The 27,013-nt window shown below is 33.2% G+C and overlaps 3 protein-coding genes across 5 annotated transcripts; 1 reads left to right on the top strand and 2 right to left on the bottom strand.

Annotated features, from left to right (window-relative positions):
* Positions 1–2,828: 2,828 nt before the first annotated feature.
* LOC142632251 (splicing factor Cactin-like) lies at positions 2,829–10,214 on the bottom strand. Of its 2 annotated transcripts, none has more exons than XR_012843758.1 (2): positions 9,912–9,978; positions 2,829–3,108 (listed from the first exon to the last, which is right to left on the bottom strand). XR_012843758.1 is itself a non-coding variant. In XM_075806679.1 (2 exons), the coding sequence occupies exon 2, from the start codon at positions 6,731–6,733 to the stop codon at positions 6,035–6,037; it is 699 nt and encodes a 232-aa protein (XP_075662794.1). In that variant the 5' UTR covers positions 6,734–8,570; positions 9,912–10,214; the 3' UTR covers positions 5,787–6,034. The 2 variants fall into 2 exon arrangements, 1 of the variants encoding a protein (XP_075662794.1); XM_075806679.1 differs by lacking the exon at positions 2,829–3,108 and adding an exon at positions 5,787–8,570 and having other exon boundaries at positions 9,912–10,214.
* A 467-nt stretch (positions 10,215–10,681) lies between these two features.
* LOC142632250 (zinc finger BED domain-containing protein RICESLEEPER 2-like) lies at positions 10,682–13,718 on the bottom strand. 2 transcript variants are annotated; one of them, XM_075806677.1, is made up of 3 exons: positions 13,683–13,718; positions 13,499–13,576; positions 10,682–12,874 (listed from the first exon to the last, which is right to left on the bottom strand). In XM_075806677.1, the coding sequence occupies exon 3, from the start codon at positions 12,506–12,508 to the stop codon at positions 10,778–10,780; it is 1,731 nt and encodes a 576-aa protein (XP_075662792.1). In that variant the 5' UTR covers positions 12,509–12,874; positions 13,499–13,576; positions 13,683–13,718; the 3' UTR covers positions 10,682–10,777. The 2 variants fall into 2 exon arrangements, with proteins under 2 accessions (XP_075662792.1, XP_075662793.1); XM_075806678.1 differs by having other exon boundaries at positions 13,399–13,576; positions 13,683–13,700.
* A 1,505-nt stretch (positions 13,719–15,223) lies between these two features.
* On the top strand, positions 15,224–23,434 carry LOC142631620 (arginine-specific demethylase JMJ20). The gene is made up of 9 exons (XM_075805828.1): positions 15,224–15,589; positions 16,623–16,793; positions 17,753–17,915; positions 18,115–18,232; positions 19,759–19,828; positions 19,914–19,994; positions 21,063–21,119; positions 21,214–21,325; positions 22,648–23,434. The coding sequence occupies exons 1-9, from the start codon at positions 15,380–15,382 to the stop codon at positions 23,127–23,129; spliced, it is 1,464 nt and encodes a 487-aa protein (XP_075661943.1). The 5' UTR covers positions 15,224–15,379; the 3' UTR covers positions 23,130–23,434.
* Positions 23,435–27,013: the final 3,579 nt, after the last annotated feature.

Below are 27,013 nucleotides of genomic sequence, written 5' to 3'. Positions count from 1 at the left end.
CGAGAGGTGTTTTCCAAAATAGGGACTAAAAGCGGTGGAAAAAAAAAGTTAGGGACCAAAGTGGGAATCGCGTGAAAATGTAAAAACTAAAATGAGTTTTTCGCCAAATATTAAATATTTGTGAATTCACTAAAATTAATCTTAATCCTTTAAATTTCATAACTCCTTTGTATGTGTGTGCGTGTGCGCACGGAACTAACACAGTAGTATATTCTATGTAAGATAAATTACTAATATAATAAATATGTTTATTTTTGTTAGATTCTAAGTACTTAGGAACTAATGTATTAGAACTCTAATATGTATTGTTGGCAAACCATGATCAAAACAAGTGTCTAGTTGTGTTTTGGACTTGCTCAAAGTATGTGATTTATGTAAAGTTGGAATCGAGTTAACTGCAGAAGTTACTGTGCATTTCTGCCTGACTCGATCGATTGAGAATTAGACTTGACCGATCGAAAGTCGTGCAGATTGTTTTTTTCTGCAGATTTTCCAACTCAGCCCTAAGCCCATATGACGTGTAGGGTTTTATGTGTTGCCCTAGGTATAAAAGGCAAACCCTAATCACGTTTTTGAGGTTGCTCATATTGCTGTTTGTGTGAATCTCTTGTGAGATCAGAGAGGTGCTTGCCTTCACACAAGCTTGGGATTATTAAGAAGGAGATTTCTTCGAGAGCTTGATGATCGTTCAGTTGCTGCCATAAGAGCTTAAAGATACACAAGCGGGGGTGCTTGTACTTGCTGGAGAATCCAAGAAAGAAGGAGTTTGTGGTCTTGGAGCTTGCACGTGGTCGTGTCAGTAAGTTCTACTGGTGGGTAGCAATAGGATGTTAGTGGTCTAAATCGCTATTGTACAATTTCGGTTTTTTCATAGTGGATTTAGGTTTACCTTGAGGATTGCTAGGTTAAATCCTCCCTAGATTTTTTACCAGTTTGGTTTTCCTAGGTCATCATATCTTTGTGTTTTTTTATATTCCGCACTTTGCATTGATATAATTATATGATTGTGTTAACCTAAATCTGGAATTTGGACTAAGTAATAACTTGACTTGTTAACTAGGTTAATCCAATTGTAGTTTAAGGGGTCTAAATAAACTATACAATTTTGTTATATTAATTATTAATTTTAAGCATAATGAAATTTTAATATCATTTTTTTATGATTTATATGAGAAACAATTGTTTTTTTTTAATGTGAGAAACAACTGATTTGAAATATGGCACTTTTACTCAAATTTAGTTGTTTTTGCAACAATTGAAACAATGTTCAACAAAAAAGGGAAATTTTTTTAGTAACACACAATCAAGAATGTAAAAAAATTGAAGGATATATGCATTTTTTAGTAGGCATGCATGAAACATGTCTATCTATATTAGTCAGTATATCATGCAATTTTCAATTTGTAAACGCATATATATAGTATGATCAAATCACTATACTACTCTTAGTGAATTTCTATTTTGTCAATATATAAAATAACTAAAGATTACAATTTTTTACAATGAAATTTATTGAAATATCTTTTTTATGGAAGTAGGGATTTGAATCCTAAATATTTCTATTGGAAATTGAGGTATCAATTAGTTAAGTTATAAGATTTTTGGTAAAACTTATTAAAATATTGGAGAAAACTAATAATAAGTTAAACCGCGCATCATGCATGAACTCAACTAGTTTCATAATAATGCTTGTGGTAGAGTGAAAGCATATTGTAAGTGACAAACAAATAATCATTAACTAGATATTATTTATTCCATCCTATTTCATAATAGCTTTTTCAACAAATATGAGTCAAACAGTTCATACATACACACATATATAAACAAACCTTATTTTTTATTAATAACTACTATACATCACATCATTCAGATAGTTAAATAGGATCACAGAGTATGGTTGATAACAAAAAATAAATCTATTAGATGTTGAATCTTGCGAATGTCAGGACTGCTATAGAAAGATAACTAAATAACAATTGAATGCATTAGATAGTTGCTGAAATAGATGGATTTTCTTCATAATCAATTCACTACAAAAGTAGAAATAAAAAAATGAATTTAAAGTTGTCAGTTTGCTGTATTCCAAATGGGGATTCAACTCTTGGTGGTGGTCAGAGGCTGCAGGTGGTGAGCACTCTGGAATGCAAAATAACAAATACTATTTTGAGCAAGTCTAGGTTCACCCGAAGACAATCCTTGAAGGTGCTAGTGGTTTTTTGGAAGAATACCAAATACTAATGGCTATTTCAATGGAATTAGTTTATTGTTTCTATGGTTGGGTTTTTTTGACTTTTTTCCTTCATCTTTCGGTGTTTCTCTGGGGACCCACTGCATGGAGTTGGTGTCTTCCCTACACTAGTTTTATATAAAGATTTTCTATCGTATTAGCTCCAAAAAAAAAAAAAATAATAATAATAAAAATGGACAATTTACATTTTGTAGTTAATAATATTCTTCTAAGACTTTTTGAAGAGTTAAAAAATATAATAAAAATGACTATCAATAATATTTAAATTATATATATAAGAATTGTACTATGTATTTTAATATATATCTTTTAAGTATATTCATGCATATGCATTTGTTACAAGTTAGTCTATATATATTAATAGGTAAAGCTGAGAGAAAATCCATTTAGGTTTTAAATTGGATTTCAATTGTTATCTAATTTTGCGTCACATGTCCTATTTAAGTTTTTTCAATTTTTGTTCAAGGTGAGTTAATGAGGTGCAAAAGACAATGAGTCTAATATAAATAAATCATCAAAAACCAAAAAAAAAAAAAAAAAGTAAACTAGTGTATATCCAAAAATAAAATAAAAAGAGAGAGTAATTTGAATCCATATACATGTATAATTTGTAATTTTTTTAATTGTACCGTGCATATCCACGGTTATATACTAGTTACAATTAATAGACAAATAAGTCTAAGAAATCATCTCAAATTGAATATTGAGGGCCAAACATATCAAAGTGGCATTGAGGAATGAATCGTATATCCATAGTTATTGCCAAGTAGTCATCATTAATGAGCTGTTAATCCTCTATATAATTGTCACTTAGTACTCATCATTCTTCCATCATTTTCTAGGACTTTGATTTTAAACCCCTGCCAATTGCAAATAGAGCGACACAGAGTTTTAACTTTTAACCAGAACAACATTAATGGTTTTGGTCAAGGCACTCGCCCTTTACTTTGATGAACTTCTAACATTATGCTGTATAATTTAACATAGATAACCATGAAATGAATTCTGCTCCCATTTTGATGCAAAATATCAAAATAACAAGGACAAAATGAATTTTAAACTTTGCAATTTGCATACAAGAACAAGACCAAAGTTCAGATCTAAAAATAAGGAAAATATAAATCATTAAAACATAAAATCAACTACTCTATCTGCATATCAGGGGCATCACTAATGTCAAATGTTGTCCAATGTGTAATGAGGAGGAAGAAAGCCTCAGGGCTTGTTGGCATGGCTCTATGCTATCCATTCATACTACTGCATTCAACCATTTATCTGTCCAACAGTGGATTGAGCAACTCATTTCAAGTCATAATAGGAATGGTGTGGATTCAATGTGTTTTTTGCAGGATGTCTTTACCATACTTTGGACACTATGGACTCACAAAAACAAAGTTATTCACCAAGGGATTAACCCAAATCCAGTGGAAGTAATACTAATGGCTCAACACCTATCTTGCAGGTACAGAGATACAATCTCAAACAGGAATAGTCTTGGAGGCAGGGAGGGTAGTGGCCTTAGATCAGGAAGGGAGAGTGCATCAGATCAGAGCAGATTAGGGAGGCAGAGTGTAGCAGGGGATTGGCAGATAATTATCAAGATTGTAAATAGTAGAAGCAGAAAGTTTCATAGATATGGTACTGTTTATGAGGGTCTAACAGTTCAAGGAGAGAAGGTGTTTTTTGGAGCTATTAGTAGTACTGCTCGGACGTCAACTGGAGCACTGCTGGAGGCTATGATTGAAGCTGTTCTGACAGCAAAGAGTCAAGGTTTTCAGCATATTTTGGTTCTTAGCAATAGCAGAAGTCTTATGCAGACTTATAGGCACAACACAGCTATTGATTGGTTAGATAGTACTAGACTAACTGATCTGAGGCTTTTAAATCAAAATAGTGTTTACTGTGATGTCTTTTGGATATACACTGTGGTTGTAAAGGACTTGAGAGCTGTAGCTTGCTTGGCAACTCGTATGCCAATGCACTTTTGTTGGTTTCCTGCAGCTGGTCCTACTCTTTTGTAACATGAACTGATGTAATATTTTCTCCCTTGAATGGTATGGGGGAAAAAAAAAACTCTATATTTATCCTCAGAATCAAGATACCAGTCAAAGACACCCTCAAAAAAAAAAAGATACCATTTAAAGTGATTTGTAATGTTAATGAGCAGAATTTTCAGAGTGACTCCAAAACTCACACACACACACACAAACACACAAAGTACTATGTATTAGACAATTAAAACAAAATTTGTCAGAGAATGGATTAACATCTCTAACTTCTAGTCTTTAATTGAAATTACTCAACTGCTTTGTTGCTTTTCTTAGCCTTCACCTCCTTTGTACCATCTTCCTTCTTCCCCTTAGCAGCCAACAGCCCATACCAGTTCTCTGTCTGTAAGACCATCTTTTTCTTCACCTTAGCCATCTTCTTCAAGCATTTTGACTTGCCAGAATCCTTTCCCTCAGTCTTACTCTTTATCTCCCTTTTTTCTCTTCTTACTCCCCAATTCACCAGTACCTGTTTCACCAACATCCTAACTCCCATCAATCCCCTATGCATCTTCAACAAACACCTCACCAACATCCATATCCATATACCTCACTCTCATCAATCCCCAAGCCTTTGCATTAGCCATGTACATCAAAGTGCCCGGGGAACATTCATGGAATTGCAAACGTAGTGGCTCAGGACTTCATACATGTGGTTTGGTGATTTGTTCTATTTTGTTTCCCTTGCTGGCTGATATGGAAGGTTGTTTGTTATTTTTGTCTGCTTTGTTGTTGGTTTCAGGTACTTATGCTTCTGATTTCATGGTTGTGTTGCTTTTTTTCATGTTATCAAAATAATAATAATGATTGGAACATGACAATGATAGGCTTTTTTTTCCTAACTAATTTGAAAAGTTCACATTAGATATGGATTATATTTGATAGAGACCAATCCCATATTTTTTCATAAGGTAAGCTAGCCTCAACCCTTAGGCTACTCTGTTGTTTTCTATTTAAATTGAGTAAACAGGGCTATTGAAATATAATTTCAGTGATAACAAAGTAATGACACTACTCAGCCAAAGAAACACCATTACCCTAGATACCATGACTCTAGAGAGATATCTATACAATTCTCCAGAAAATAAAATTGGGTTATTTTATTTTATTTTTCTTCTAATCTGCAGATGAAGTGTCAAGATTTGATCATCTGCAACCCTCCTTTGCTGTAAAGGAAGAGGATAATATTGATACCTTTTGTATTTTAAGGATGACATGCCTAGGAAGAAATAAGATGGGAGTGAAGATGCATGTGCACGGGAACAAACATTCACATTAGGAATTACAATCCATTCCTCTCCCTTTACTTGAAACATCGTGCAAATCTAGGGAGAAGGAGATTATGACAACAAGTATATATATGACGGTTGACATCAATGCAGGACAGGGAAAATAGAAATAAAAGGGAAAAAGAAAATAAACCAAACAAATCCTAAACTTCACCACCCAATTAGGGTGCTTAGAATCACCACCAACACCAAACAAAGAGAAAAACATTATTCTCTATTCATAATCACAATATTAACACCATGGTTTATCCATTGAAATAATTGACAATCAATCAAACAGATAATGTCTAAAACTGTTGGAAGAAAATTCAACAGTAAAATTTATTAACACAAAACTAAACTGATGCATTGAATAGTAGCTACAGCACAAATTAATTAACTTTGGTTCTGTTATAAGCTCATCAGTAATGTAATAGCTCTGGCTCTAGAATCTTCACAAGCTACTCAATTCAACTGCGGTATGGGCAGCGTTTAAAGTTGAAATACAGACGCAAAATACCACCATCAAATGTACACTTGGAGCCATTCTTGTGGGAATATTCCCAATCCTTGTTCACAATCCTAAAAGCAATGTCCTGATAAGGTGGCCCTGCATGGAACCTAATAATGCAAGTCTCACTCTCACCATTGTTGCTTTCAGAATCCTTGTCCTCCTCAAGAATGAAACTTGGAACCTTTGTTTTGTCAACAACATCTGGATAAAAGATATCAAATTTATACCCCTGCACAAACTTTGGAGGTGGGTTTTCATGATCACAGTGAGTCCTATTGTATTTGTTCCACACATATCCAGTGTGAACATGGTTCACATACTTTGGTTTCCTTGGTCTATACTTGTCATGCCACCAATAAACCTGAGAGTCCAAGTTCAGTTCATTAATGGCGAAACTATCTTCTGAAGAAGGAGCCGCCTTTGATGCCAAAGCTTCTTGAAGCCTCCTTTGTTGTTCTTTTACAACAGCCAAAGCCATAGCCCTGTTTTCTTCTTCTTTTTCAGGTTCAGGGTCTGCTTCTTCTTCATCACAAAGACGAGAACGAGCAAGTTCTCTGGCTCTCTCATCACGTAGAACCTTGAAAGTCTTTTCAGGAGCCCTTCTCTTTCTCAGCTTTCCAAGCTCTGCCTTTCTTTCAATGTATCTTGATTTCATATCAGCAACAATGTTAACACCTAAAGAAACATCCCTCTTTATTTTCTTCTTCCAAACAAATTGACGACTCTTTCATGTTGGTTCCACAACACAGACACACAAGACGCAGAACCTCAAATGTACCTTTGGTTCTCTCTCACAAATAACTATGGTTCTACAAAAAGGGCAAACATCTAATATATATATATAGACTACCTGAGTCGGTTATAAGAGTCCTAATATATGTAGGACTTGGCCGAATATCAAACCACCGACACCAAAATATATTATATATTTTTTTAAATATGACATATAATAATTATATAATTTATCAAAAAATATATACTCCAATATGATGATTTTTTTTATGTTGAGTTTATTTTTTTTATTTTATAGGTGTTGAGTTTAACATAAAAACCTCAGGTAATTCTCAAGAAAATATACCTAATTTAAAAACTTGAGCATGGATGGACCGACTGTGTATTTGAAATAAATAAAGTCAAAACCACTTTTTTTTTTTTTTTTTCTCTGGGTATAGAGAGAGAGGCTTGTATGATATATATGCCAATTGCAAGCATTCCCCAAAATTTTAGTGTTTTCAATTCATATTTCCAAAAATAAATTCGTTTTAATTTTGATGTTTTCACGAAAAATCGTACCACCAAAATTAGTTTCAAATTTTGCTTATCTTTTTTCCTAAAATTCTTTTAAAATTTTCACTCTTATATATTTTTCGGACTTTCTTCGTTATAATTTTCAACTTGTGTTATCAATAAAGTTTTTTTTTCTTCAAATTATTACAATCAAAATTTCATAACAAAAAGGTTTTGAATTAAATATAACATAAGATGATAAAACCGATTTCAACCCTAAACGGGTTTTAAATTGAACTAATTTTAATTTTTATTCAACTTGTATTAAAATTGAAACAGTTTAATGTTTTGCAAACACCCCTGAGCACCTTTCCATTATCCTTTTGGTTTTTTTTTTTTAGTATTTTAATTTGTCAAATTGAAAGAAAAAAAAAACCATTTAAACTTTTGGATTTTTTAACCTAAGTCAAATAAAAAATAAACCGTTTACTAAATGATCCCCTATATAAATTAATTTAACGCAAATGAAATGATCAACTAAAAGAAATACGCTTATCAACAAAATATAATATTCTTATATAATAAATCATTCTCTCTCTCTCTCGGTTTTAGGCCTCTAAAAAACAGGGGAAAAAAAAGAAAAAGGAGAAAAAAAAAATTTTAGGCCTTGAATTGATAGAGTACTTAGATTTAGGGTTTAGGATACATTGTTTGAGCCTTGAAAAATGATGAAATTGGGCCCAAACACGTATCCCCCTTAGTTTTTTTTTTCCCCAAAAATAAAAAATAAAAAACCTACTAGCCAATAAGAATAACAAATAAGTTAAAACCTTTTTTTGAAAATCAATAAGTTGAAATTTTAAACAACTATCCTCCCATACAAGTTAAATTATAACAAAAGAACCTACAACCAAAATCAATAACAAAAAATTTTCTCAAAAAAAAAAAAATCAATATAAAAATTAATGACCTCTAAGCCAACACAAGTCAATTTACGTTGTTCGAAGCTTATTTACATCTTAAACCATACACAGCTACAAGCCAATAAGTTACACAAGTACGTTTAAGCGAACTACATACCCAAAACAAATAGGTTTAAACAATTATAAGCTCAATGACAAATAAATATTAAAAATTGGGATCATATTAAAATGTAAAATTAAAAATTACTATAGATTTAAAACAAAAACTGAATATATATATATACGTATTTCCATCGAGGTGTTGAAAGAGGAGATGGTGATGACATTGAGGCGCCCTGGTTGCTCATGGAAATAGTAAAAAATATACTTACGCTCTATTTGTTTCATTGAAAAATATTTTGTAAATATAGTTTTTCATATTTTCTAGTGTTTGGTAGCATAAAAAAAATTGGTCAATGGAAAATTATCTTTTAGTCAATGGAAAACTCTAATCAAAATAAAGCTAATTTTCTATAGGATGTTTTCTAGAAATTTTTTTTTGGAAAACAATCTCTGTCTTGCGTGGCTTACAACTCTTATTCTTTTGGTCACGGGAAACAATATTTTTTCTCTCTCTGGTCGCTTCTCTCTTCTCTTCCCATAGATTAGCAAACTTGTCAAACCTCATCAAGTAAGACGGGAATATTTTTCATTGGAGAGAAACCCAACTGTTTTATAAATCGTGTAACAGTAGTTGAAGCCAATATTTCAGGCTTCGCAAGTTTCCCTCCAACTGTTGTGATAGCTTGCTGGAAAACAGACCATCGTGGATTGGAATTATTGGTTGGTGTTAGTAGAGGGCGACCCTTGCAGTCTCTTATGGGTCCATTCTTATTGATTTGCCACATAAATAAAGTAATCAACAAACTATTTGCTAAGAAGATGAAGAAATTAAAAAATAAAAAAATTCTAAACCTCGAGTTTTTGACTATAGAATGCTTCTTGATAGAACATTTGAAAACATTAAATCCAGTGTTCTGCTTCTTAAAACTTAAAAGCAAATATAAATCAAGTGTTTGGACAATTTGGCATTTTGGTATTTATCAAACACTTTGTACTAGACTATTTTGCAAGTTGAACTATTTAGTCTATGTGGCATTTTGAACTATTTGAAATGGAACTATGGTTATTTTGAATTATGAGAAGTATGGTTGATATATATGTGTGTATATATGTTACCATCCATAATATATGAGCAAGATGAGTACTAAAGATTATATAAATTGGAAAACTATTTAATTGTATCTATTGTCAATTTTATTTGAAAACCAAATTCATACTTAGTTTTTTTTTTTTTTTTTAACTATTTACATTGATTCCATTAGTTGAGTTTACACAATATACATGTTATACATATTTTAAATTATAAAAAATTTTATAAAAAATTTGAGCATACCAAACACTAGAAAATGCTCTCAGTCTTATTTTCAAGATCATTACCAAACGTAGGAAAATAAGATAGTTTTCTAGAAAATATTTCTTGGAAAATGATCAATTTTTCAAAAAACGTTAATGCTAAAACAAACAGAAAAAGAAATAAAGAAATAAAAATTAAAACAATTTGGTATGAATTTTTCATTTCAAGGAAAAAAATTAAAGCAAAGAAATAAGAGGGATGAATATGTGTGAAAAATGACAACTCACAGATTTGGGAATTGAAATTACAGTAGTAGTAGTAGTAGTGATTGCAATGCTCGAAACCCTCTTGAAAGTTGAAACAAAGCCGGATTTAATAAAGGATTGGACTCTGTTCTTTCTTTCTCCGTGTGCGTTCACAATTTCACATCCCCTGTATTTTGCCACAAGTCATTGATTCCTAACTTTCCTAATTCTTTGCTTTATTATTATTATTATTATTATTTAAATCAATAAATGAGTCCACGGTCGTTTCGTGGAAACCAGCTATGATTCTACGAAGCTCTGTTTAAATAAATAAATAAATTTCCTTTTAACTCAGATGTGGTGGGTGGTGGGGGCTGCATGAAGATTCTCATTTACAAGGAGGTTTCCTTTTAATTATTTGCTTTATTTTTATTATTATTATTTAAATCAATGGATGAGTACATGGTCGTTTCGTGGTAACAAGCACACCTGACTTTCATAATTCTTTGCTTTATTTTTTTATTTTTTATTATTTAAATCAATAGATGAGTACATGGTGGTTTCATGGTAACCAGCTATGATTCTACGAAGCTCTGTTTAAATAAATAAATTTCCTTTTTATTCAGATGTGGTGGGTGGTAGGGCTGTATGAAAGATTTCCATTTGAAAATTAGATTTTTATATTTATATAGAATATTTTAGTTCATTTTTCTACTTTTATTAATTTAATATATTTATTTATATTTTAAATAATTATTAAATAAATTATTTTTCTATATATTTCAAAAACCAATGATGGTAGGTTCCCCAAGTATTTAGCATTTTTATGCCAGTTCTAAGAGAAAAGAAGAAACAAAGACAAGTAAATGAACAGAAAAGTAAATAATACTAATTAATGAATAGATAAATTACATCAAACAAATTATATTACCCGAATTAATTTGATAGCCTTCGACTTCTTTCATTGCCTCTCCCATATCAATTGGTGAATGTGAAGATCTTAGCCAATTTTGTGCACAGATAAAAGTCTCAATTGTTTTTGGAGACAACGGGCTCTGAAATGGATCCAAGACACGACCTCCAGTGCTAAAAGCAGACCTAGATGCAACAGTGGAAACAGGAATGGCCAACACATCTCGTGCTACTTGGCCAAGGATTCGATACTTTGATGAGTTCACCTTCCACCAATTTAAAATATCAAAATTTTCCATCTCAGGATCTTCACAACCATCCAATAAATAATGATCCACTTCAGATTTGTGCTTTGCATTATCCTCATCAACCAAGTGTAGCTTGTATAAACTATTCAGCCTTTTTCGAACATCTTTCATGTTAGTATCAACCATCAATTGTGAAGAATCAGGCTTATAAATTAGCTGCCTGCTTACACCTTCACTTGCGGCCTTGGTTGCATAATGCTCATACAATCTATCTAAAGCACCCCGCACCTTGGCTACCATGTCATCCACTTGCTCATTATCATACAACTTCTTAAACCAGAACTTAACATAATTCAACTTGTATCGAGGATCAAGTACAACAGCCACAAACAACATTGAATTGATTCTATCGATACTTCCCCAATAGTTGTCAAATTTTTTCTTCATATTCCCCGCCATATCCTTTAAGAGAGGATCACCACCACTACTACACATACTACTTAATTCGCTTTGAATCAAAACAAGTTCATGAAAATATGCATTAGAAGTGACAAACAAAGAACCTGAAAATTGTAAGGCTGCTTCATAGAAAAGCTTGAGAAATTTAGAAAAAGCTTGAATATTTTCCCAATCAAAAGAATTGGGAGGGCCTATGGGCGTTTTCCCATTCCCATCATCTTCACGAAAGTGACGAAGGTATTTGTCATATTCTTCATCTTCCTCCATCCGTTCAAAAGCCTTCTTACACTTCTGCGCTGCATTTAACATCATATATGTTGAGTCCCATCTAGTTGGAATATCAAGGCACAGTAAATTTTTACTTGAAATTCTTTCGAGCATCACACATTCCTTGAACTGCTCAAATCTTGAGTGAGAAGACTTCACATATCTCATTGCATTACGAATCTTCATGATTGACTCACTAAGATCTTTCAAACCATCTAGCACAATAAGTTTCAAAATGTGTGCACAACATCTCATATGAAGGAACTCACTTGACAATAAGCTACCCTTTCTATCTTTTGTTTTTCTCCTTAAGAATTCCACAGCAACATCATTAGAGCTTGCATTATCTACTGTAATAGTGAAAATCTTGTCAATAAGATCCCATTCAAGCAAGTACGACTCCACCATCCTACCAATGGTCTCCCCTCTGAGATTAGGAACTAGACAAAAGTTTAAGACTTTTTTGTGATAGTTCCAATCACTATCAATGAAATGGGCGGTGAGACAAAGATAGTTAAGGTTTTCTAGTGAGGTCCATGTATCAGTGGTTAAACAAACCCTTTGGCTGGCACTCAACACTTTCTTCAACTTCTCCTTCTCTTTAACATAGAGTATGATACAATCTTTTGTCACATTGAGGCGAGATGGGACAGGAAATCTAGGTTCAACCATAGCCATAAAGTCAAGAAAACCTTCACCTTCCACAATTCTAAAAGGCAACTCATCGATGATTATCATCCTAGCAAGACCCATTCTTAATCTCTACACGCTAAATTCTGTCACATCACTCTCACCTTCTCTCTCACTACCTTCTGGTTTATCCACCGGGGCATGAATGTAAGGATACTCCTCACAACCAAAACTAATATGTGCCAACAGGGCTGAAGTACCATGTTTCCTATGATGAAAATTGAATCGCTTAATGCAATGATTGCATTCCGCTATGGGATCATTGGGGTCACAATCTTGTAATTTTACAAAATGATCCCAGACATGACATGGTTCTTCAGTGAAAAATTTAGTACTCACCCGATGTTGTGCGGTGGGTGATGATGCATCTGGAGGAGCTTCAAACTCGTCTGCAGGGTTAGAATCAGAAGTAGCCTCCCCATCATTCATCTAATAAATGTGAGGGAAAAACAAAAAAGAGCAAGATCAATCAAGCATGCCTGGACAGAACATGATAAAAAAATTTTAAAAAAACCAATATCTCTAGCAAAATGGTTTTTTTTTTTGCCAAATATTCAGTTTTTCAAAAAATATTACTGAAAAGCTTATGCTTAATTTTAGTTATCTGCTTGGAACTCGAGTTTGCTAACTTGAGTTACCTGTTTCGAACTTTAGTTCACCAAACTTGATTTTCACTTGGAACTCGAGTTCCAAAAGGAACTTTTGACTGAGCTGCAACTCAAGTTCCAAAAGGGACCTTGGACTGAGGCATTTCAATAATATATATATATTTATATATATTTGCAAAAACTAAAAATTTAGCACCAAAAAAAAAATGACCTAACAAAATACACAAACCACAACAATTCTCAAAAACAATGGCCAATCTGTTTTGAATGAATGCATTTTCCAATCAACATTACAACAATTTAAGCCTTGTAGCTTAAAATTAAAAAAAAAATCTAAACAAGTACCAATGCCAAACAATGTTTCCACTTTCTACAAACTGTAACGAATTTTCTTAAAATTTTTTTTCGAGAATGGCGAAATGAGAAGGATTTTGAGAGAATTTACCGGTGAGTCCGCGTCGTAGGAATGCGAATCCGAATCCATCTCAGCAGCTAACCCTAAATTTTACAAAAACATATAAGTCTGCCATAAACAAAACAGACAAGAATCCATCATCACCAAAATAAACGACACCGCATTAGCATTCAAATTCACAGTAAAAGAATTTACTGAAAAATAAAAAACTAACCAGAAAAAAGTTGAGTTTAGAGAGAGAGAGAGAGAGAGAGAGAGTTTTTTGTGAGTGAGACGCTTCTTAAATTTTTAGGGGTTTTTTTTTTAAAATTAATTAATTATTTTTTTTTGGGGTTTGATGGAACGGCGGCGTTTTTGGTCGGTGTGTTGCAGAACCGAACCGAACCGTCGCTCGCGGCGCTGCGTGATGGAACGGCGGCGTTTTACTTATTACTTCTATGTTATCTATAAATTGGGCCGCGAATTTGGGCCTGGATCAGCCTAGCTCTCTCTATTCTTTTTTCCAGAAAAAGGCAGTGCAAAAGGCCTGAAATCAATTGGGCTTAATTTTAAGTTTGACTAAATTACACTCTTGTCCTTAAAGTTTAGGATTAATTTCATTTGATTCAGTTTAAAAAATTTTCCTTGGATTTAAAATGAAACTTAACATTTAAAACCAAATACTAACCTCCGTTCATCCTTAGTAGAGTGGTCACTCCACAAATATAAATACTTATGGCTGGGTTCAAGTCTCCACCTCCAAGAAGAAGTTTTACACACATATACACTTAGATTAGGTCAGAGTAAAAATTTTATCTCGTATATAAAAAAAAAAACCAAATACTATTTTTCATAAATAACATAATGTAGATCACTTCACGTTCTATGGAAGCACCATTTTAAAAATGAACTCAAATTTAATTGATCAAAATAAAATATCTCAAAGGTAAGGACAAAAATAAAAATAACCTAAACTTTTAAGGGCGGAAATTTAATTTAGTCTTTTAAATTTTCTTTGGAGCTATAAGTTCTTTAATCATGCAAATACAAAACCCATATATAATCTCACAAATTAACAACCTTTGTTACTCACATAGAGAGAGAGAGATGATTGGGCCAAATTTGAGCTTGGACTTGCCCTACTCTATTCATTTTACACTCCTTTAAAAAAAAATACAGCAATCTTGTCCTTAATTTGTTCTCTAAAGTTGAGGATTTTTATTTATTTTTAATCTATCAAATTTTATTTAATTTTTAAAATTATCCTTTTACCTATGTTTGTAACTAATTCTAGCCATTTTAATAAAATGGGAAACAAAAACATTGTTTTGTTAACACTTAATAAAATTATGCTCTATTTTTTTTATATAAAAAATCAGATTATACATGAAGGTGGACAAAAAGATCATTTTGGAAATGGAACCTAATTTTTTTCTCAAACAAAAAAATTTGATAGACCAAGAAAAATATTTTCATTAGAAAAGAAAAGGAAGTAATACTTCAAGATGATTGGGAAGACTTTTTTTAAAATATGACTAAATTTGATGAACTAAAAGAAAAAGTTTATTATCGAATAAAAGATTTGGACTTTGGAGTTTAATCATCGTTTATATTAAAAACTAGTTTGGTATCTTGATCTGATGATAAAAAACCATCATTAAGGTGAAGACTAAATGTTAAAACTATCCTAAATAAATAAAATTAAAAAAAAAAAAACCCTTAAAGGAGGTAAGGACTAAATGAGAACAAATCAAACCCAAACGTAAGGGTATGTAATTTTGGTTTTTCAAGTTTCGTCTATTTTTCCCTGCAAAGACAAAGCCCATAGCAACCTTTGTTCCATCTCAAAAAACAACCTTCGTTGGCTTTGGCTTAAAAAAAAAAAAAAAAAAAAAAAACCCAACCTTTGTAACTTTGAGAGAGAAAGAGAAAATGGGAATCAGAATTGGTGGTCAGATAGAGAAGGTGAATGGGAAAGAATTGAATTACAGTGAGTTTGTGGAGAGGTATATGGAAAAGAACCAGCCAGTGGTGCTGACAGGTCTCATGGATGATTGGAGGGCTTGTAAAGATTGGGTCTTTGATAATGGAAAACCCAATCTCCATTTCTTCTCTACCCATTTTGGCAATTCCACAGTTCAGGTACTAATTTGGTCTTCAATACCTTATTTTATTTTATATATGTTTCTTGGTTTTTATGCCATTGTTGTGAAAGATGTCAGTGGAATAATGGGTTTGTTTATTTATTTTGATTTTGCTCGAGGGTCTGTTTGGGTCAGAGAAATGTTGGTTTGGGGGGTATAGTTCCTTAGGATAAGAAATATTAGTATGAGTTTTTGAATATGGTTAATTCAAGTACTTTTGGCATGATCATAGAGAATTTTCAATTTTGGAGCTTGTTTTAGTTGCTGAAAAGTGTAAGAGATTAGTGTATGCGCGAGTGGACACCATGACCAAAGTCGATACAACACATAATGTGTGCGTGTGATAACAGTAGTGGAGAGCTTGTTTCGGAAAAGATTGTGGTACCGGGCATTTTGTTAAGGATTGGAACTTAAAGTAAAGTTTGTGTTAGTTGCAGAAAAAGTGTAAGAGTTGTGTGTATGCGCAGCGTGAGTGGACACCATGAATGAAACACAATGCAGCCCACAATGTGTTTGCAAGTGGGTACACCTGTGTTTGTCATTACACTACAGTAGTGGAGAGTTTGTTTCAGAAAAGACTGGTACCAGGCATTTTGTTAAGGATTGGCACTTAAAGTAAAGCTTGTGTTAGTTGCTGATACGTGTAAGAGTTGTGTGTATGTGCAAGTGAACACCATGAACAAAATACAATGCAACCCATAATGTGTGTCAATCATGTGGATGTGGAAATAGTATGTGCTTACACCTAAATGCTATGAAATATGTCAAGTAATTTCCTTTCTTTCAATTTTAGAGAAAATTTATAAAATTGAATTCTCAAGTCTTGTAGTGTCAAAACCAAATATGATCTATCTAATAGTTTGTGCATTTGTTTACTGATTAGTAAAGTTCAGTGACTAGATGTTACACCATTAACTGTTTCTAATATCAAATAAAAATAGGATTCATCTATGGCATTTTTTTTGTTTGTTTGTTTGTTTATAAATCAATTTATTAGGAACTGAACTCAGTTGTTACTGTGGAAATTAAAGGTTGCCGATTGTGGTACCAGAGAATTCACAGATCAGAAAAGAGTGGAGATGTCTGTTTCAGAGTTTGTTGACCACTGGCTGGAGGATTCTGTGCAGGAGCATTGTAGTGCTTTAACAGATCACAGTAATAGACATCCTGTGCTATATTTGAAGGACTGGCATTTTGTGAAGGCATGATAAAAAAATTGCTTTATTAATTTGTCTGCTTACTTTACAGTTCTATTGAAGATTGTCTTTCTACAAGTAGTTAAGAGTGTGAGAACATTATATCTTGGTTTGAAAAAAAATCAATTTCCATAGATAGTTAGTCAACTTACACAATAAATTAGCTATATTAGTGTTTAATCAACATGACCTGGTTGTGAAGTGACCAAGTCATTATGAGTGTTCAATGCAATAATTGGTAGAGTTTAAGGCATACAGACATGGCAATATCATGCTAAGAACTTTTATTATCAGCTACAAATGACAAGTAATTTAAGAAAACTGGCTCATATATCCAATGAGAGAGAGAGAGAGAGAGAGATTTGCAATGCTATTATATATTCTTTACTACTACTAATTACCTTTTTTTTTTTTTTTCAAATTTTTGAAAAGAAAAAATGTAATTAGAGTATGTCGCAAGGAACTATACCTAAAAAAATTCATGCATGTGTCAGCATACTAGAGTCAAATACGCGATAATTCACAAGTGTAGTTTTGAATTTAAAAGTCACAATGCCCCTTTGGAACTCCACTTTGATAATGACTAAGCTGGCTAAGTTGCAAGGTGTTTGATTGTCTATTTATACAAAGATGGAAAGTGAACTATCCGTTAGTTCTTTCTCAAGTCTGGTTATATGCTTTGACATGTATCATGGATGTACATAAACTTTCCTAACATTTGGTTTACTGATAAAAAAAAATTATATAAACCTTGATCCGTTAGCATTCAAATCATTCAGCCATCAATATTAATCATACCCTTGGGCATTTTTTTTTCTTATAAAGAATTATTTTTCACCAATATATTTGGTGGGGCAGTGTCACTTTGCCTGTGTCAGTTTCTAATGTCTAAGGCATCTATGTTGGATCCTTGTTAGTTCAGCAGTCTGATATGTTGCCTTTATCCTCTTTAATCTTATGCTCAGGAGTACCCAGAATATTTAGCATACACAACTCCACTGTTTTTCTGTGATGATTGGCTCAACCTGTATCTTGACAATTATCGTATGCATAAGGATCCTGACACTTTTCAAGAGAATAATGAAATAAGTTGCTCTGACTATCGTTTTGTTTATATGGGAGCAAAAGGTTTGAGCACCAATATTATTCCTCTTTCATGTTAGTTACAGATATTGTTTAATTGATGTTCCACTTATTTTAAGAGAAGGGAGAAAGAGGGGAGGGGGGGAAGCTTGATTCTTCCTTTGAACAGAGAGAATTGGCTGCCCTTTCTATTGTTTAAATGTAATCTGATGCTCAATTAATTAATATTTAAATTTTAATGTAGGATCTTGGACTCCTCTTCATGCTGATGTTTTCAGGTCATATAGTTGGTCGGCAAATGTGTGTGGGAAGAAACGATGGCTCTTTCTGTCTCCTTCTCAACATAATCTTGTGTTTGACAGGTATGAATATAGTTTCCTGTGCTTTCTATTAATTAGATAGACAGTATTTGTGGCCTTAAAAAAATGTGCTCATGTAGGAAGAGCGCTTGCTTCTAGATGAACCTTTTGGTTGTATGTTGGGACAAGAATGACTTTGTCTTGTAAACATATTTTCACTTATACCAGTGATCTATAGATCAAATGGCACCTCTCCATCCCCCAAAAGAAAGGGTGAAGGGTAAAGTTGTAGGTTCAAAACCCACTGGGTGCACGTGTCAACTGACTAATAATTTTAAAAAGAAAAAGAGAAGAAGATATTTTCACTTATAGAATAGAGGAGAATCAGATACATTCTAGATAAAGATAAATAGCAACTGGTACTATTCATCTTCCACATGTGGATTTGCGATGATAAATATGTTGGAATTTTTCCATTCTTATGCAGCAATTAACTATTATAACAAGCTTAGACATTTATCCACTTTCGTATGATATCAGTAGCAACTGGTGACCACCTCTGCCATTTATCCATTCTATTACAGTAATCTGCCTCTACATATTTTCTTTGGGGCCGATGAGCTCTAACTCAAATGACACCTCCTCCCCTTGTAAATGCTAGGTGGATGGTGAGGCTGTGGGATCAAAACCATTGGGTGTGTGTGTAACTTACCAAATAAAAAACATATTTTCTTTGGGCAACCGTTTGTTCCTATTAACTATCAGGTTAATTGGTGCACAAAAAAACTCAAGAATATACTGACAGGACTTTTAAAAATTAGTTACCATATATATTTTCATTTGCTAAGTAGCATTGAGGTGTAATAAAAGTTTGGAAGCAATATTATATGGTTGTTTAATTAGTTCAATTACTTATCCAAAAAAAAAAAATTTATATGGTTGCTTAATTGAGGAATTATTCAGTCATAATTGTGGTGTAGGAAAAATGTTGGGTTTTCTTTTGTTGGTGGCTCTTTTGAGCCTACTTTCTGTTTCACTTAGCGTCATTAATTGATCTGAACATACTTCCTACCCCTGGTAATTAAAGAAAAAAGAATCTAAATCCTCTAATAAAAGAGATGATATAGGTTGATCACCTAGCTGACCTCAAAATTTTGGAACTAAGGCTTAGTTTTTATTGTACATAAGGTTTATCACCTCTGTATACCAAACCCTGCATCATATTTCATTATAAGTCCCACCTAGCTGCCCATGATGGGATATTCAGTAAGCCTTTTCAAAATTTCTGTTTAATTTTTTGTTTCTTCTGGGGCACTTTCAAACCTGTCAAGAGTATATTGGTGAGCTTACTTTTGTATTTTTTAACTGCTCATGTTGACAAATCTCAGTGATGCGAAAGGGTTGTGTAGAATGATGTATGGAGGAGAAAGAATTAGGTCATTTGACCATATATCCTCTCATACACTTGCTCATGTTATGTTAACTTCATTAGTAGTTGATAGTGATACAAAATAATGATAGAAGTTAGTTCCTATTATTGCATGTCTTTTGGTCTTGTTGTTTTAATTGCCGTTTCAATTTCCATTCAGGAACATGAAAAGCTCTGTGTATAATATCTTTGATGATGTGAGTGAAAAAGTATTTCCTGGTTTTACAGAGGTAACTTGCCAGCCTAGATCTTTTAGTAACTTTAAATTCCCTTTAGTCTTCTGCATATGTTATGTCTTGTGTGTTCATTGTGCAGGCAATCTGGTTGGACTGCACTCAAGAACAAAATGAAATTATCTTTGTACCCAGTGGATGGTATCATCAAGTTCATAATCTGGTATCTTAAACTTTTGTTTTTCTTTCTACTTTTTGGTGGTGCAATTATATATAGTTTTCTTTGTGCTTTTCTAATTTCTAATCCCAAGTCATTAATGAACATGCAATTAGTTTTGCAAAGGCTGTCCAAGTTATCTATTTTCCATTTCTGTGGTATTCCTCTTCCCTAACCGAGCAAAAATGCAATAATGCTTCTTTTCTTCTTTCACCTTTAGGTAAAGTGTTTGAATAGTCTGCATTATTAAAGTCATTAGTCAATACTGATTTCTCAAGATATCTGTATTAAAGGCAAGTATACATAATATATGACAACAAATTCTGCAATCTGTGTTTCTTCTTCTCAATATCTGGCTTATGGTCCTCATCAAGTATGATTCGAAGTTGTGAATCTGCTCTACTTTTTGTTTTTGTTACCCTAAAAATAATATATATATATATATATATTAATATTATATGCTGCTGTTTTCTTTGTAATTAGAGACAAAACCATTACATATCAAAAAAAAAGAAAAAAAAAAAAAAGAGACAAAACCATTAACATGATGTGTTTCTTAAACTATTCTGTGGCCTGCAGAAGCCACATTTTGGTTTACTTGCCTTTAATTAAGGTTGTATGTCTAATAGCTGTGTTTGGTTTTACATTGGGGATATTACAGTTTATGGGAACTGAATGTGTGCCCTTGATTCTAGAATTGGGACACTGTTTCTTTACTAGTGATTAGCAAAAGACATTTGGGGGCTATACTTATAAGGGATGATAAGGGTTTGGCTATTTTCCTTAGGGTCATTGTCAAACATTAAGTACTTTTAGACAATTTGAAGGCATTTCCCACTTGTTTGGCTGACTGTTTGATCTAATTAGACTGATGTAGCATGTGAGATTTTTTGTATGGTTGATTTGGAGCTCCTTCAATTTTCGGGTTCTTTTCCAACTTCTATCACATGTTTAGGCTCAGAGATAGGTCAGATGGGACTTAAATCATAGGCTGAATTCATTTAAATTTTTCTACAAGTTGGATGTTTGTTGGATGACAATGTCACTTATAACATGCATTTGTAATGTTTTCAGGAAGATACAATATCAATAAACCACAACTGGTTCAATGGCTATAACCTTTCTTGGGTGGTAAGCAGATACTAGATTCATGTAGTAAATTTATTAATATTTGGGCCTATTCTAATTGAACTCAAGCCTTTCTCAATTTTTATCATTCTTCCAGTGGAATTTACTTTTGAGAGACTACAATGAAGCTAAGGAATACATAGAAGACATCAGGGATATATGTGATGATTTTGAAGGTCTCTGCCAGCGCAATCTTGCGGCTAACACAGGTGTCGTATGAATATTAGAGGATTGCTTAGTCCTTCTTTACTCAGCTTGTGTGCCGCTAGGCAACCTCCTTTTTGCTTTTTAATATAAAATTTCTTTACTTAACCAAAAAAAGTTAACATTCTTTGGGGTTGCTAACCATGCACACACTTTTTTATGCTATTCCACTCCATCCTTAGATATCGTTTGATGGGAAGCATGGCTTGCAAAACTTGAACTAGAGTTGTAATATTCTAGAAGATTTGAAATTAATGATAAGGTATCCTACCCATGTAGTAAACCTGTTCTTTAACATGCCATGAAATGCAAAAGTATCACTAATATCCCAATTTAGGCATAGGAAAAAACTAAGTTAATTTTGATCTTTCTAGTTTCAACAGGGCATGATCAAAACAGTGTAAAATATTCCTTCCAACCCATTTTGTTTGTCCATTTTAGAAGATTTAACGTTTTAAGGAAACATCATTTAGTGCTTAGTCTCAATAAACTGGACAAGTATTCAGGGACAGCCAAAAGTGGAATATTGGACAAATAAAATGGGACAGAGGGAGTAACAACCAATAATTATAGATATTCTAATATACTCTCTTTAGTATACCATATTAGAAACAAAATAGCTTAGGTGGACAACTTATGAGGAAGAAAATCTAGCCAAATCATGCTGAAATCACCAGAATAGATCTGCCTTTTCATTCCAAAGTCACCAGAGGTGGTGTTAACTTCTGGAGCAATCTCCAAGAGCTTGAATGTGAATCCCCATATTGATTTTACAAACAGGATAGTGGCAAAAACTCGTTATAAGGGAATATGTGATTGGCCAACTGTAGTACTACTTTGTTTTAATATAGTTATAATGTAACTTAAGATCTAAATTTTCAATAATGTTCTTAAGCTCTTCTTCGTTTCAAATGTACCCAGGCTAGTGCCACTAACTATTTTCAATTTGAGGGAGCATCAAGTGAGTTGTGCCTATTCTACCTAAAATGTAAGTGAAATGAACTAAAATAACAAATAGAGCAGGTCGTGCTCAGCCTGGCCCAAACTAACAATTAGAGTAGCTTAATTGATGAAGAAGCTATTCAATTTTTTACCACAATAGGCTTGCATCAAGGATGGAGTGAGCCCCATTTACTTGCGTCATTAGTAGATGAACTAACAGCATATTTGGAAGAATTCCCATGACATTTTGTGCATTATATACATTTTAGTTGAGAAGAACTAATTCCCATTTTGCATGCCTTGCTGCTAGTTGCACTATGAGAATTTTGCTGTACTGGGATTATGCCAATCCTATATCTTGTATTGATTGATTCTTTTTCAACAGGCATGAACTTCTATGATTTCTTTATTTTCATAACACACTTCTGCCTGGCAAACTTGGCCCAACTTTGCAATTTACTAAGAGACTGCAAAAACCCCACTTGGAGTTCATCCACAGTAGCTCGGCATTTAGCTTTGAACCTTCGATCTCTCCAGAACATTGCAGTCAAGATCAACTCTATTGGTGGTGTTGCAGGAAGTCATGGCTTCTTCTTGGATATAAGGGAAACTTTAGATGATCCCACATTTCTTAATCTGTGTGTGGGCTTGGAAAGAACATTTGGGATGATGCACAAGAATCAGAGTTTCTGTTTTGATACAAAGAAAGATTTGGTAGATGATTTAACAAGCTTGGATATTATAAGAACTTATGGTTCCCAAATATGTACTGCCAAAGATCTGGTTAGATTTATTGACAGTGCTATTGCAATAGTCAGTGGCATTAACAGTGAAATTGTTTTGCCTTCTGAATTAGATGGTGCTTAGATGTTCAATAAGAATTGATTTTTGGCTACACTGTTTCCACTTTCCCTGCTTTTATGAGTGGCTATTTTTGTGTACGGCTCTCTCTCTTCATATGATTATAGTATGCAGGAAGTGATTATTTGGATTGTGAATCATTCTTATAGGAGGATCTTATAGCAAGAATGCTGACTGTGAAGCTCTGGGAATGGTGTGTGTTCATTGGCTGCTTTCTAATTCATGTTATGAACAAGGTACATAAAAGAAACTAAATTAAGTCAAATACTGTTGCTGTAATTACTAGCACAATAAAAGAAAATTTTCTGTTCCCCCCTTTTCTGAATTCATGATGTTAATCTCTGTGATGATTAAGCCAGTCTAGTCCACAGCTTTTGTGAAAGTTTGGAATCTGAAATTATCTATTACTGTATAAAAGTTTTAATATAAAATTATAAAAATATTGATGCTTAACTTGGCGGTGCATTCTGTGCTTAGTTGAAAACTGTCATGTCAGATATGCAATGGAAGATCATTTCTAAAAGATGAGTTTTTTAACCCTAGCTTTGGACATAGTGCTATTGCTATTTGTGCTTAGTTGGAAATCGTTTCTTTGGAAAAGTATCATGGCCTTTCAAAACTTTATACATTTCAAGGTGAATAGGTGATTGATGGTGTTTGCTTTTTTAATTGATCCACCGTACTCTTTCATTCAATAAAGTTGTGTAGATTTTAGAGCTCAGCTTCTTTTGTTAGGACTTTTTTTAATTATTTATTTTCAATTTAATTGGACAAGGTGATTAAAATGTGGATTCTTCTCAAATGGTTTTTCTTTTTGAATTTTTCAAAAATAGTTCAACGCTGTTTCCAGCCATTAAGTTTGTCCACAAACAATCCCTTTGATAGAAAGTAAAACAATTATATATGTGTGTGTATACAATTAAGCACAGAATGCATAGTCCAACTAAATTGAAAAAGTTTATTTAATAATTGCCCATTTTCCATTAATACAGGAACATTGTGGTAAGTCCATCTCTTTTATAGATTTCTCTTTTTCTCTATTTTTTTGACAACCTAATTCCAAAGAATCTGCTACTTATTTCTCGTCATATACTCACTGCCCTAGTGTAATTCACAAATTTAACTGAATGATGTGCTTTCAGGGTTATTTGATGGATATTATCCAATTGCGTAGTAATTATTTGTTTATAATACTTAAATTTAACAATTAAAAAAGAGTATGTATGCTTTTTATCATGAAAAAAGATATTCAATCACTTGTACATGATTAACATTAGAGTTCTGTTTCAACCAACATTCACGTTTGTTTCCTCTGTTCTCTCTGACAGTTGATTTGATAATTGCATAATTCTCTAATAGTACTATTCCAAAAAAAAAAAAAATCTCTAATAGTCTAGCTTTAGAGTTGAATTTGACAGTTTTAGCATTATATTTCTCTTGAACAGCTCATTGCTAAGAAGTGAACAAAAAAAAGGTGGAAGAAAAAATAAATAATGGGAGGATTATTATGCAAAACTGCATAGTCTGTTGAGAAACATGCAACAGACTACAATCTAGATCTCGCTTTATATGATTTGAGAAACATGCATAGTCTGTTGTATTGAGGGGTGATGTGGCTTGGGGTCTGAAGTTGTCAATGATGGGATATTGGCTTCAGCTGGTAGGGCTTTTAGAAATGCACTCATAGCAGGATAGATGAGGCTGAAGTTCTTCACGCTAGTAATGTGGACCTCTGGAGAGAGCATGAGAGAGTCAGGGACAAGCTGGTAGCTAGAGAGTTATCACTTCCTTTTATAGCTAGAAGTTTTGGCCGTTGAGTTAGGCATCGTTTTGGGAGTAGGGAATGGAATAGAATGGAATGGAAATGAATGAAAAGAATAATTTTAGAATATTCTTTCCTTCTCTTATTTGGGAGTTTTAATGGAGGGAATAAAAAGTCCATTTCCTTGTTTTGGAGTTTAAGTGGGAGGGAATGGAATGGGTAGGAGGAAATACTCATTCCTCTCTATTCCCTTAAAATCTCAAATTTTTATTCCCCTCGAAATTGGGAGGAATGAGAGGGAATGAAATTAGATTTAATGAATTTTTTACTAAAACTCCCAAAATACCCCTATATATTCAATCCTTTATTTTAAAATATGGGTCTAATAGTAATATTGTCATAAAATGATTCCATTCCATTCCCTTCATATTACTCCAAAAAAAGATTACTTACATTCCATTCATTTTCATTCATTTCCATTCTTTTATTTTAAAATATCCAATCAAGGTTACTTAATTCCATTTCATTCCATTCTTTTTCATTCCTTTCCCTTACTTAAATGCATTCTATTTCCTTCCATTTCATTCATTTCCATTCCCTTATGATCGTTCTATTCCATTCCCTTATGAACTCCCAAACAGAGTCTTAACGATAAGGAAATGCATTAAAAAAAGAAAAGAAAGTTAGAAAGGACAATCCTAGATCCTCTTTGTGTAGTTCATTTTGTTTCGAATTGCATGTTTGCTTGACATGTATCGATATACATCTGGCTGAATCCTATTCCAATCCAACAGTCACTGTTAGTTCAGTGTCACCTTAACATTTACAGTTTGTAATAGCAACGAAGAAGTAGATTCACTGGAAGAGGCAGCCCTACTTGACTCCGGCATTTGGAAATAGCCTGAGTCAAGTGAAAAAACTAAAAAGAGACCTAACAGATAGGAATGAACAAGTACTTTTGTTTTTAAATATTTTATTAAGCTCTCAATGTGAAAAAAAGCTAAAGAAAAAGTTTATTCACACAATCACACCTATTTTGTTTGTTTGTTTCAGTGCATCATGTTTCTCAAAAATACCTATGGACCTTATCATTTATGTCCTGTAAGATGTAACCCAATAAAGTGAATAGAACAGCTTCTGTTTGAAGTTTGAACCTTGCTCCCCCTCCTTCCACACCCTTTCACATCTACAACAAAAGAAACCAGCTTTTTTATGTCTTTTGCTTTTCCTGTTCTGTCCTACAAAGTGTCTGTGTCAGTATTCATGTCTTTGATGCTGAGAGACAACTTCATGACAATAACCAAACATTCCTTCCATAAGCATATGAACTGTTCTGCAATACACTCTCTGAAATTTCTTGCCTAAGCATTCATCAATCATCACTAGGTACTAGCCTTTAGTTTAGGTTACTGCTCTTAATCCTCTCCTTCTGGGCCTTGGCTCCTAGTCTCATGTGATACAATAGTTGGCTATGTGTTTACCTTATCATTTATAAGGAAAATCCTTGATCTTTCATAACAAACCATAACGGAAAATGCATCTGGATTCTATTTTACGGATTGAGATCTGCACCGAGTGCAATTGGTATATGAGATTGAAAGTTAAAAATTGAACTTTCTCCCCGTCCTAATTATTGCATCGAATCTCAATCCTTTTTATATTAGGGCAATGATTGTTTCACACTCTCAATGTCCACACTTCATACATACCAGACAACCATTTACAACTATTGCATTGGATTTCAATCCTTATTCTATTAGGGTAATGATTGTCTCACACTCTCAATGTCCCCGCTTCATTCATCCTAGACAACTATTTACAAGTATTGCATCAGATTTCAATCCTTATTATATTAGGGTAGTGATTGTCTTACACCCTCAATATCCACCTTTCATACATACAAGAGAACTATTTACAAAGTTTGGATATCAGTATCCACATTTTTTTAAAACTAATATTTGGTGTTTATAGAGTGTGAACATTAGGAGTGAGGCAATAATTTGACATCATATTATGCTTCTATCATGCAAAGGCTGCCCCTTGTTTTTTTATCAACTGAAGATTATTTTGAGGATTGGCTAAGATCTGTTTTAAGTGGTTATGCCATTGACTTTTTAAGATTAGGACA

The sequence above is a fragment of the Castanea sativa genome, chromosome 4 (genome assembly GCF_040712315.1).
Source record: "Castanea sativa cultivar Marrone di Chiusa Pesio chromosome 4, ASM4071231v1".
In the NCBI taxonomy this organism is placed as follows: Eukaryota; Viridiplantae; Streptophyta; class Magnoliopsida; order Fagales; family Fagaceae; genus Castanea; species Castanea sativa.
This window is presented reverse-complemented; position numbering and strand designations above follow the sequence as displayed.